Genomic DNA, 13,005 nt, shown 5'->3' with positions numbered 1-13,005 from the left:
TTGTTATGGGGTTTAAACCGGAATTAAATTAACTCCCCGATGATGGTCTGAATAAATAAATGAATAAATTAACTTTAGCGTCCCTTAAAACTGTAAACCGGTTTTTAAAAATGTCCGTGCCAACCCCGCTGCTGCTGCTGTCTGCGTCCGTTCCTGGATTTGCGCCTGAAATATGGAGCCTGGACCGGTGACCAGACCAGACCCCCCCCCCTCCCCCCTCAACCGCCTTGCATGAGTTCCTTTAAAAAAAAACAAAAAAACTAAACAAAAACAAAAACAAACAAACAAAAAACTAATTCTGGACCTCTTGGATCTGAGCGCAAAGCTAAAATTCAAGTTCCCTAAAGAACCTAAATCAATATATTTATTCTTTTTTCTGTTGTCTTTAGATGGGCCAGATGATACTGAGCAGAGACAGAGTCCTGTTTGGATCCTGACTTTAAGAATGTGGGTGTGCGTGTCCGTGCGCGCGGTGGTACAGTCGTGCCTCGTGCCTGATCTGAGTCATGATGACTCCACTCACACCCGCATCTTCCCCTTCTATCTCTGTAAATGCAACATGCATCAAATCACAGCGTGGAGACACCACCCAGTATCTCTCTAACTTTCCTTTCATGCATTTAATCCAAACTGACTTTTTATTCTCAGCACTAACTTCAAAGTCAGGAGGCACAAGCGGATTTTTCAACTGCTCACAGCCCCATTCTCCAAAAAACTCCTGATAACTTGACAAATCCTCCAGCTCTTGTCAGGATAGTCCCTGTTTAGAGCTTAGATTCTCACCTGGAGCTGATCGCCCCTCACACTGGAGAGTTGTTAGGCTCCTTGTTTGCACAGCTCCCAGGAGGAATGTTCTGGTCACCTGGAGGAGTTCTTTCTGCATGGAGCTTTCTGCATGGAGCTTGCATGTTTTCCCTGGGCATGCATGGGTTATGTCCAGATACTCCAGCTTCCTCCCACAATCCAGCAGCATAGCTGTTAGATTAGCTGGTTACTCTACATCAGGGGTGTCCAAAGTGTGGCCCGGGGGCCATTTGTGGCCTCTGGACAGATTTTGTGCGGCCCCCCGACTTCAGGATCATTTGGCCCACAACCAGTACAGGTGGTTGATGCAGATTAAGACTTTTCATTTTTAATTAGGGCTAAATTATTAAAGACAAGTTGAAATCTATACTTAAAAATGTCAGGTACAACACTAAGCATTTGTTTTCTAATGTCTGCAATTTGTACATTCCCTTTAGTTTCATAGCAATTAGGACCACATTTATCCAATAACTTTTACTCAAATGCAAATGTTGGCGCACTAAAACCTGCTTTAAATTCATTTTTAAAAATTGGGTAAAATAAAACAACCATTTTCAAGGAAACCTTCTTCTTCTTCTTGCTAAGAATTGCCAAGAATGTTGTTACATTTTTTTTAATAGAGTCCAAAAGAATTAAACTGGATGACTGTCTTTTAAAAAGTCAAATTTGCAGAACCCTGGATCTACAGTACAAGTTTTGGGTACAATGTTTTCTGTTTCAAAAATTCTTTTTTGGCCCTTTAGTACTTCTGCCTTGATGATTTTGGCCCACGCGATGAAAATTTGGACACCACTGCTCTAAATGGTTCTTAGCGCGGTTGTTTGGTGTATCTGTGTTGCCTTCTGTCCAGTGACCGCTACAGTTCACCAGACCACCAGACACCAATTTCAGCGACGTTAGCCTCCTGTAGTGCACAACAGTGTTTTTTTCTTACAGTCCTTAAACCTTTTACAATGCAAAGAGTTGAATTGCCTTAATGGAATGATGACCTGAGTATTGAGCCATGCCATCCATATAAAAAAACCACTACTGTCATCAGCTGTTACAATTTTTAAGAAAAACGTGTTAAAGTTGTGTAAACATGGTCATAATCGGAAGTCATTTTAATGATTGCTTCCTCTGTCTGAGATTGGAAATACCTATTGCATTCTTTGTTATTAAGTACCATCAAGAACGTTATTCCAACTTTCATTTTATCTAATAAATAACTAGAAATGACTGATTTTATCATGAAGGAACACGTAATCTGTGGCATACTTTATTTACACAGCGTTATTGTCTCCTGCAGAACAAACTCCCCTCCTGACAGCTGCCTTGTCGTCCCCCTATTGATCTCCACACCGTATTGATAACTTGTCGACCCACCCAGAACGAACACAATGAAAATTAAATACATATAACAATGAATAAATACATCATAGTTTAATGCTTTTAATTATAAGCATCTGAATCAGGTGTGTTTAACTTTGATACATTTTCTATCTGTGCCTCAGGTTAAGAGCTCTTAATCTCTAGCAGTTTTTTTCCTGTAGTACATTGACCCACCCTGATATCTATTAAAAAAGATAAAATAGAAATTGGACACATAGTTTTACAAAAGATCAGATATTTAAAAAATAAAATAAAAATAAAAATAAAAAAAATAAACAACTGACAGTTTACAAAAATGTTGAACAGAAACGAGCCATCCTTTCCATTTAGTAATGTGAAGTTTATTCCTCCTTAATAGCTCTGCTTGTTTTTTCTTCCTTCATAACTTCATATCCCCAGCTATTGAGAGAGAAAAAATCCACAAATGAAATAGATAGACAATCACAAGCACTATAAAAAAAACAAAATACAACTTTTAAAAAAAAATAAAATCAGAAACTGCTGTGATCATCCTATTAAACCTGTTAGAGAAGAGTTGTGATTTTAAATGTGAATGTAGTTTTCAATTTTAAGTGAGCAAACAACATCAACCTCATTAGGAGAAGACTTGACTGAGAACACATTGCAAAGACCAGACATTTAAGCAGACTTGTAACCTAATGTAAAAAGTTAGGTGAAGTTAAAAGTTTAAAACGGCAATTAATAATATAAATAGATACATCTACTGGAGGGAAAAGAAGCTTGCCTAATTATTTGATGTTGCCTAAAACTGAAACATTACCCAGCCAGACAGGCTGTGTAAATAAATGGTGTTGGAAGGATGATATAAAGGTTTTAGGGCAATAAACAACTGCAACATATCTACGGCTATTTCAATGAGGTTCAGTGCTTTCATTTGCTTTTCTCTGGTATTGGGGAAAAAAAGATTCTGGTTAAAATCATACAATCAGCTAATTAGCACAGATATAAATCATATCATGCCACAACTCTTCCTTTTCATTCTGCTTGGGATTTGCGCAGCACCCTTCAGGTAACATGTTTATTAGAAGATGACCAGTCAAGGTCATCCTGAGGAGATACATATAGACCCAGAAGCAATCTGATATAATACCTGCACGTTATGAAACAAGCTCACATTTGTTTCACATTAGAAGCTTATGGTTCATATACAAACAACAAGTCTTGTGTTGTGCCCTTGGGGCTCGGGTCTCTGGGCCCAACGCTGGATCTGCTCTGGCGTAGATGGCTGTCGGCAGAGCGGGCAGGGCTCATCCCTGCAGCCACCGGCAGTCTTCGGCACTGTGGGGGTTTCCTGGGCTCTCCTCTGCTCTTCTCTGGGATGGGGGAGGCAGCTATTCCTGCGTTGGTCCTTCTTACATATACAAGCATGCTCTCACAAACACCTACAGGTGCTTGGATCCAGGTGCTTACAGATACACCTCTATACAGGTAAACCCTATAATTAGGTTTGGCATCCACTAAATTCATCTTGTATTAAATAATCCAGCGCTTTTTTTCAGGGATGTTATTAATGGTGTTGGTTGTTTGTACCTGTGATACTTTTTCTGTTGGTTTTGTTGTTCTTTTTATCTCTCTTTCTGCAGTTGTAGAAGCAGACTCCGAGGATGTTATCTCACACTCTATTTTTCGTCTGCTCTATTTTTGTCACCTTTTATCCCTTTTACCGTTTTGCCTCACCTTTCGCTCTTCCTTTTTTCCTCTTTTACCTTTACATTTCTGTGTCCGTTTAATTTGAAATGATCCCAAAATAATATCTAATGAGGTTTTTTGCATATATGTCAAGTGGCGCACTACAGTGAAAGGAGAAAAGCTCCTCTTGTAAATATAAATCCGGGGCACATGTTTTCTCACTTGCCCTAAACTCTTTCATGGTTGCCCTCACCCCTCTAGATCACAGGCTGCAGCCAACATTTAGTCAACCAGTCAACCAAACACCTCAGTTATAGTTCTGGATGTAGTGGAAGTTCAGTGAGGGCAAATATCCCCCCCCCCCTATTATGGGGGGGGATGGGGGGGGGGGAAATATTTGCTATATTTGCTATTCTTATGCTATTCTTCAGTAATTCAAGACTCACCACAGATCTAATACTTGAAGTTAAAGGCCAGTCAAGCAGCATCTCAGCACTCGTTAGTATAAATTGGATTCTGTTAAACAACCTCAACCTTCAGTCAGTTTCCTAAGCCTGCTCCAGTGTCCAACTCCTGGAAAAAAATAGCTTGGAAGGGAAACATCTTAAAATGAAACCCTGTTAGGACTGTAAACGTTTCTGCAGTAAAAGCCCATTGTAAAGTTTTAAAGGTTCTGTTTTAACGAGCCCTTTGATGGACCACAATATCTTGATTCATAATACAACCATCACTTCTTAATCCTCGTTTTTTCTAGTTTACTTGTGTGATGACTGTGGCTCTGTGATGTCCTCACAGTCTAATTTCTAAATGATAGACGATGACAAGCGGTCAGCTGATTGGCCAAATCTACATCTGGGCTCATCTTTAGCTCATGTAATGACACAATAAAAGCTGCAGTATGGAAACATTTTTGAGACACTCCATGTTGCTTTGGTGACAGCTTTTTAGTTTCTGTTACACCCAAAAGTTTATTTTTCATGTTTTAAATATTTTAATTGTTTCATATTATATTAGGGAGACTATAACTGTAGGCCATATATCCATAAAATGTGTTTTATTTGTAACTTTATGTTGATACTTCAGAGTCTCACTTCAGCCAACACTCAGTTGTCAGACAAAACCTTATACAGTTTACACAGGATCAAACCTGCTGAACAATTCATTTCCTCAGCGTTTTCATCCACAGATCAGCTGCTCAACATTCATCACATCTTAGTTACAATACAGAGCCTTCATATCAAATTTAACTTATGCAACTCATTACACGAATGAGCTTGGATGTGCAATTCTCCACAGAAATAGACTCTGGTCAGAGTTTAAATAAAAACTGGGTGAATGGCATTATCAGATACTATTTTTGGTTACATCTCTACAGTCCAGCCTAACAAAGAACTCAGGACCTTCACCACAAAATGAGGACATTTTATTTCACTTATCGGGGTTTCGTGGACTAACCATTTCCTGCAGCTCCTCCACGAATGCGTCAGGTCCTGCTGTAATGGCTCCTGCTGTAATGGCTTCTGCTTCTGAGTCTGACCTGGATAGTTTGGACGTCAGTGACCACTCAGTCTGCCACCTACAAATGGGCTGTCCTTGTCCATGTTAGGACCGCCTACATGGACAACAGCAACTGTATCTGTCCTGCTTTACCAGGGACAAAAGGTACCAACCCTTTAAAAACTACATAGGCAGAGAGATTTAATTTGAAACAAAAAATAAATAAACTTTAAAGAAGATCACGCCAAACTGGATTTCCCCACTGAGACACAATAATACATGTTTCTAATAGAGCACAGAATCCGTGTTACTACTAATAAAGGCCTCCTAGCCTGGGATACGTAGACTGAGAACACCAACTTGTTACAATATAGTTGTCATAATATAGTTGGATCCTGTTGATTATGTTTGTGGTTAAAAACAATACATAGAAACTATTATTTTATATTAATATTAGTAAAAGGCAAGGGATTACAGGAGAGAAGGACAGGTCAGGATTTCATATGAGTGGATGAGAGAGAGGAGGAGACATGAGGCGACACAGACCGGGGCTGAAACCCGGGACGGCTTTTTTTATTAGTTTCCACGAAGGTTTCTGTAAAACTACATCCTTTGGCAACAAAACCTAAAACTTGAACATGTCCCAAACTAAACTATGCTGACATACAGAAAGTGACCTGCTGGCCCAGCGGAGGTCTAAAGTGTTTGAATGCCAACAGTCCCGCCTTAGTCTGGGACTAATTTTAGCTAAATATGACACCTTTTATACCGAGCCTCTGACTCATCAGTCCCTTTATCTAGAAATGAGTCAACACAATCTTTCTGAGCAAAATGTTCCCTCATCAGAGGATTTTCTTGCTTGTTTACAACTAAATGATTTGCTGCTTGGAACAAAACGAAACGATAAACATCCCCAGGGCGACAGATATTAAAATATTTCCCATCGCCTTCATCGGTCTGCTCAAGGCCTGATATAAATAACAACCAGCCTGTCCCCGTCTCAGAAAAAGAAAAGAAAAAAACATTAGAACAGCACCGGTAAAGGTCTGAGTCATTATTGATGACTTTTATCGTTAAGTGCCCATGAAGGTACGCTCAGCAGGGTGAAGCGCTTCATGCTCTGATTGGCCGATGCTAGAGGAAGAACTGGAGAGAGAGATAAAGACTCATTTAAGTTTGAGTCACAGGCGAGGCGAGGAGGTGTGAGAAAGGTGGGCGTCCGAACGGAGGAGTCCGTCTGACACACGCAGATATGCTGCGAGCAAACCACACACACACACACACACACACACACACACACACACACACACACACACACACACACACACACACACACACACACACACACACACACACACTCAAAACAATGTGAGCATCCCCAGGGCTCTGCAGCGCAGAGGGACATTCAGGGACATTCCTGTGGGTCCAGCTGAAGAGTCCCTGGGTTTTGGCAGCAGGAGGGGGACTTGTGGTCGTCGCAGCTGTCACAGAGAAGCAGCTGTTGAGCAGCTGAGTTTGGTTCATGCAGCCTCAGCTCGATCTGTGACGCTGAAACGCAGCGAGGGAAACATCATGACCGCATAAAGTGTCAGGAACCGGCTCATAGGCGATGAAGAGAACCCGCAAAGACACTGGTTTTGAATTCCTGACACTTACTTACATTATGAGTGATGTAAGCAAATGGGTAGTTGATTTAGAAAAACAAACAAACAAAGAAATGCAACCCAGATATAATCCAAGCAATGTTAAGATGAAGAGCACTTTATTAATTAACCTTGAAGTGTCAGAGTGTTTGCTCCTTCAGTGTGTTGCACTAGCGACCTCAAACATTTGTTATGCTGAGAGCCAACGTCATGGTAAGATCCAGAGGCCTGCAGAAATAAGATTCTAGCTACAAACAGAGGACCTACGAAAAACAACCGCCAACCTGCCCAGGTCTGGTCCTCCAGGCATGTTCTCCCTGTGCACACATGGGTTCTCTCCCGGTACTCCGGCCTTCTCCCGCAGTTCAAAAACACCACTGTTAGGTTAATTTGTCTCTCTGAATTCCCTAGGTGTGTATGCGTGTCTGTTCTGTGTGAATTCCTGTTGCCCTGTGATGGACCGGCGGCCTATCCAGGGTGTATGGATGCATGTTGATGAGGAAAGCATGTCAATGTCTCACTGGAGCCAAAAGCAGCAGAAGCAAGAAACAAAACAGGCCTTTAGCTAACGGAGGCAGGCTGTCACAGCAGTCATAAGATCAACGTCTCTGACTCATCAATGGCAGAGGTTCTTGCATAAATGACCATCTTTCAGAAAATGAAATCATGCTTCTGTGTCATGACGACTGGTGCCGACACATGCGAGTTCATTCACACGCTGCTCTGATGCTGAGTCTGCACAGAAACAGCCACTCCTGACCTGACGGCGGGTTTGCACGCTGACAGAGGAACCCGCCAGACAGTCGCACGTGTGTCTGCCAGGGATCTCAGCGAGAGAACGCGCATATGCACACGGCGTGCGCGACACATGCTGTGAGGCCGACACTCGAAAGCAAAGCTTATTTTTACTTGGATCCGAAACTACTTCAGTGAACTTCAGCGGCAAGAGCTGCGAGACGCCGGAACAGACGGTGGAACGAACGGTGAAAGACAGCGGACCCCGGGGTTAACGAAACACACTCAGGCTATTTTCGAGATGCAAGACGAGGCGGCGATGAGTGTCTGTAAGCATCTCCCACCTCCTCCTCCTCCTCTCTCCTCTCTCACTTCAGCCGTCCTGTAACCATAGAGACCACCGGTGCCTGAGCAGAGGTTTCTCTCCGGCAGACGTGTCGGTGTCAAACGAGGATGCTGGATGGAAGTATGCACACAAAAGCGCATAGCTCCATTTAGAGACAGCGCCCCCTGATTTGTCCTGTGTGAAAGCTCCCTTTTTCAAATTAAGGACACACGCTGTACCTCGGCAACAATAGCAGCATGTGAAAGCCAGTCACATTAATGCCTGTCAGAGGAGGAAGCTGTGATGGCTTCATTAGCGCAGGGATTAGTCACTGAAAAGTGAATTTTAGGACTCATTGAAACACTGGATGCCAAACTGTGAAACAATAAAAGAGCACTGAGGGTTGGGGAGAAAGTAATGGGAAAATATTAACATACAAACCAGCACCTTCCACATTTATTGGCCGTTCTGGTAAAGTTATGAAAAACAACACGTGCACAACTTGGGTCAACCACTCTCCTCCAAATGTTTGCTGGGTGGTAACAAATAAAAACCTCCAATTAACCTGGAACAAAGGAGCCATTGATGCAGGATGTCCAACTGGCTTCACACTAATCCAGAAATCAGATAAAAGTGTCAACACCGACCCCAGAGAGACGAGGGACTCTTCCTCAGGTTACCCCTCAGTAAACGCCCACATTTCCTGCCTCCAAGGACCTGGCTGAGATGATCCAGACCTCCATATTGAGATTAAGAGAAAAATGTGTCTGGAACTGTGCTGTTGTTAAACTGAAGTACTTAATATGTCTAGTCGGGGATCTGGTTTTTAACTTTTCAAAACCACAAAGGTTCATCTGATAGATCATCAGGACAATTATTGTGTTATAGCATTAATACAACGATCCATTTTTGCAGGGATTCTATCTTACAGGTGAACAAAGGTGTCTTAATCAAACTTTTACGATTACAATAAAGCCAGGGGCCCTTGTAGTGGGTAATGTGGCCCTGTGAGACTAACGCCATCCAGTCAGGTTCCTGTTATAACAGGATCTGAAACAGTATTACAACCTTTTCTATGTTTTTAAGAAGCTTTTAAGTCACATGTTTAGACTTTTCAGTTCTAGTGGTTCGTGAGTTTTATTAATTACCTGTTTTTCTGAATCTTTGTAGCACTAGGTTCACAAGTTATCATTGATAAAATAAAACCCATTCTGCTTTTGAGACACTTTAAAGTTACAACTACTTTATGTCAATGTTTTACTCTGATTGTGATTGTTGAAAGCTGTCTTATGATAACTTTTCTTTAAGTGGATTGCTGATTATTGTACAACTGTTTTAAAAGTGCTTTATAAATAAAGTTGACATTGATCAAGGGAGGTAAATAAAAGGTTTATTTAATTGTCTTTAATGGTAAAATTAAAACTTTGACAAGCAGGACAAGAGGAGGTCCTGGATTGGTTGAAATCTATCCCAGTCCTCCTGTATTACTGCCGGTGGTAGAAGACCAAGAGGAGTCATGAGCTGAGCGTCTGAACGCAGGCCAGAAAATAAATGTTTTCAACAATAAGGAGAGATGCAGCAGAGCACAAAGAGAGCAAAAACGGGGTGCAGGAGATGGGCATGAAAGAAAATGGATCTGCCAAGATGTAAGTGATAGAAAAAGAAATGTAGATTAGTTCCTTCGTTTTCCTTCATTTTTAATCAGCACCGTAAAGTGAGGCCATTGTAGTTCTCCAGGCCTTTTTTAGAAGTGCATCCAAACCTGTGAAGATTAGTGAAAAACTCTAATAAATTCAATCTTCACTGAAGTTCTTTCCCAACTAAAAGAGAAATACGTACAAAATTAAAAGGCCTTAAAGTTGATATGACATCTATCCCCTGGGTTAGAGTATGTAAACCTTTCACTGGCTCCAAATTTTCTCGTTATGTCCTTGTATGACCAGTTTACTGGTAACGCTTTAGCAGTAAAACCTGATAAAGAAGCAAATCCCTGTTATTTTATAGGTCTTAAGCTTAGTTGCCTCTTTAGATGTTTTTCCATGTAAGCTGTCCTGAGACTTTTGCTCACTTTCATGCTATAATACGACAGGTATGGCGTTAAAGCAGCGTGTTAAGACATCTGAACACAGCAGAGATACATTCAATCAACTTTATTTACTAGTCTTGGCTCCATTGTGCAGCTTGGCCCTGTAGCTCCCCGTAGCTCTGTGCAACCTTCCAGCAGAACATTTCTCAATCAGTGACTCAGTAATAGAAAAAAAAAAGAAAGGATTTCAACATTAACAGTCCCCATATAACACAGACATCGGCGATAAAGCGCGCTCCAGGCTGCTGGAGGGACGAGCTGAGGAGGGTAATCAAACGCTGAAACAGTCCCGAACGTTCGCTTCAATCTGAAATGTCAAATTATATGAAAGCTCAGACAACTCCTCCCACCTTTTTTTTTTTTTTTTTTTTCCTTCTCTGGGAAATATTTGGAGCATTAGCTTTCTGAATAACACTGCGCACACACTACTTTATAAGGAAGCCAAGTGGTTGGGCACATTGTGCTTTTTCCTGCTGCAGTTTCGGGACAGAAACAGATGAAATGGGGGGCCCAGGCGAAATCAGCCTAGGAAAAACAAAAACTTCTCTTTGGCATATGCAGGTAGAGCACTTTTGGCATGGCATGGACAATACTGAAAAAGGGATGTGGACAGTGAATGGCCTGTACCTGTTTAGAGCTGAGAGGTGTCAGACTGGGCTTGGGCAAAAGAGTAACATGGGGGAAATAAAAACAGGCTACCCACCACATTTTAAGTACACATTTCTAAAACTAGCGGCCCATTAGAGCTATCCTTCCATTAATCCCTGGACCCTTCCTTTTTTTTTCTTCCCTCTGCTGAGATTCGACACGCTGGTGTGAAACCCACAGGCCGGCGCTCAATTCTGACTCATGAATTCTGCTTTAATAAATATACGCCACATCCTCTCTAACTCACCAAGAATACGCGGGGCTGAAAGCAAACCAACGAGGCATGAGCGGAACAGACAAAAAAAAAAAAAGTAAAGTGCTAAAATGTCGGCGATTGGCACAAAATAACAACGATGTTTGGATTTCTGTCTAGCGTCATGATTCGTCACAGTTTCTGTCATGCACAGGCCTCGCTGACAGAACCACAGAGGTCCTCAGGATCAGCGTCTCCACTGGAAAACGGCGGCGTTATATTTTTGTCCCCACTGAGGTTCACTCTCCCTGCTTCAGCAGCGGGAGCCGAAAGGTCCTTCATATGTCGAGCGCTTGCGGGGCAAAAAGTCAAGGTAAACGGATGATGTGCAGATATCTGAGGTCGGCGTACAGAAGGTTGACCAGCAGGGCCAGGAGGCGGGGTCCATCTTTGACGCAGTGCCCCGGGTAACGGATGAACTGGATTGCCTTGTTTAAAGCCTCCTGTAGCTCAGCGTACTGCTTATTGCTTGACATGGTCTCCAACATCCCCAACAGCTGCAAACACAGAGGGAAGGAGCAACGGATCCACGTTGGCTATTGGAAACGATTCCAGAGCAGCATTAACTAAAAGCAGCTGGAGTGCATACCTGTTGTGCTTTATCAGAAAGCTGTAAATCTGTGGTGGGCTGGAGTCGAAGCTCAGCCTCCGACGGCACCTGGATGGACAGGAACGCCGCCAGGCTGCGGACCACCACCCTGAATCTAAACAGAAATTAATCATTTAAATCAGGGTTTCTCCACCTTTTGAATTTCAAGATCATTATGATTTAAACTCTGGACCAGGCATGTCAAACTCATTTCTATATTGGGCCACTTTGGCATCAGGAAGTCATTAAAAGGGCCGGTTGCACCTGTATATATGATACATTTGATTTCATTATTTCATTCCAGTTCACGTAAAAATTTAAAATATTCCACAGTAACATGAAAGTAGTGCCTTAGGCCCAGTTTATATAGTTTATCTGAAAAAAAAATAGTTGATATTGGAGTGAGTTACACTTTAAACTCATCATTCTGCATCACTTTTCCTCTTTTTGGACATTTCTGGGTTGATTTAATGTGTTGTGAAAAAAACAGTGGCAGGATGCTGTTACTACACAGTTAAAATAAAATTCAACATTTGCAAAAGAAGGCACTGTTTTAGCCACTTTATACACTTTAAAAAGATATATGCCTCTACTTTATAACATGATGCGCCTTTTTTGGCTCTTGAGGGCCGGATAAATTGCCTTGACAGGCCAGATTCGGCCCGCGAGCCTTCAGTTTGACACGTGTGCTCTAGACCAACACAAAGCTTGAAACTTAGTTACTGAATGGTTTATGTCAGACTCACTCGACTACCGAAGTTAATTATGACTACGTCGAGATAAACTGGTGTTTTCCACACATGGATCAAGTAAACTTCAGACACCAAATGCTTCAGCGCTTCATGTATTTAGCTTTAGTAAACTACTGACGTCACGGTTTTCAAGCCAGAGATAGTTTTTACATGCCACAAATGTATTATTTATGTATTCATATACTTAATTTGTTTTAATCTATATTTATCAAAAACGTACAAATTTAAGGTTTACTTAAAGTGTTGGAAAACTGGGCAGAATTAAGACTTTTAAGAGCTAAGATGATTAAATTAAATACATCTTACAACCTTTTAAGACTTTGCAGAAACCCTGAAAATCGATAAAGACCCTTAAGGTTTTATTTTATTTGTTAATATGACAGATGGAAGCTCACTTGTTAGAAACAGGAGACTTCTTCCCGAGGCCTATGGCTCCAAGCAGCCCAGCGTTCAGCCTTTCTTCTCCCAGCTGAAGCAGCCTGCTCTGCAGCCGCTCCAGTCCCATGACGACCCCCGACACTTCGGTGTTTCCCGCCTGTGGCTGCAGCTGCTCCGCCGACAGATTCAGAGCTTTGTGCCACCAGAGGAACAGCTTGGCTTCATCGCCTGGACCGCTGGAGACAGACGAGAACCTCCGTTTTATCGTCTCCAA

The 13,005-nt window shown here is 42.0% G+C and overlaps 1 protein-coding gene across 1 annotated transcript in view; it reads right to left on the bottom strand.

Moving 5' to 3' along the window:
* Positions 1-9,398: 9,398 nt before the first annotated feature.
* epg5 (ectopic P-granules autophagy protein 5 homolog (C. elegans)) overlaps positions 9,399-13,005 on the bottom strand; it is a 29,066-nt gene continuing 25,459 nt past the window's right edge. Inside the window, exons 43-45 of the mRNA XM_012863473.3 lie at positions 12,749-12,967; positions 11,602-11,716; positions 9,399-11,509 (exon numbers count right to left, since the gene is read on the bottom strand). Of these exons, the coding sequence (XP_012718927.2) occupies positions 11,321-11,509; positions 11,602-11,716; positions 12,749-12,967 (523 nt within the window). The 3' untranslated portion in view covers positions 9,399-11,320. The remainder of the gene's footprint in view (positions 11,510-11,601; positions 11,717-12,748; positions 12,968-13,005) is intronic.

Source organism: Fundulus heteroclitus, chromosome 12 (genome assembly GCF_011125445.2).
Source record: "Fundulus heteroclitus isolate FHET01 chromosome 12, MU-UCD_Fhet_4.1, whole genome shotgun sequence".
NCBI classification, from domain to species: Eukaryota; Metazoa; Chordata; class Actinopteri; order Cyprinodontiformes; family Fundulidae; genus Fundulus; species Fundulus heteroclitus.
The sequence above is the reverse complement of the archived record's forward strand: the minus strand, read 5'-3'. Positions and strand labels throughout refer to the sequence as shown.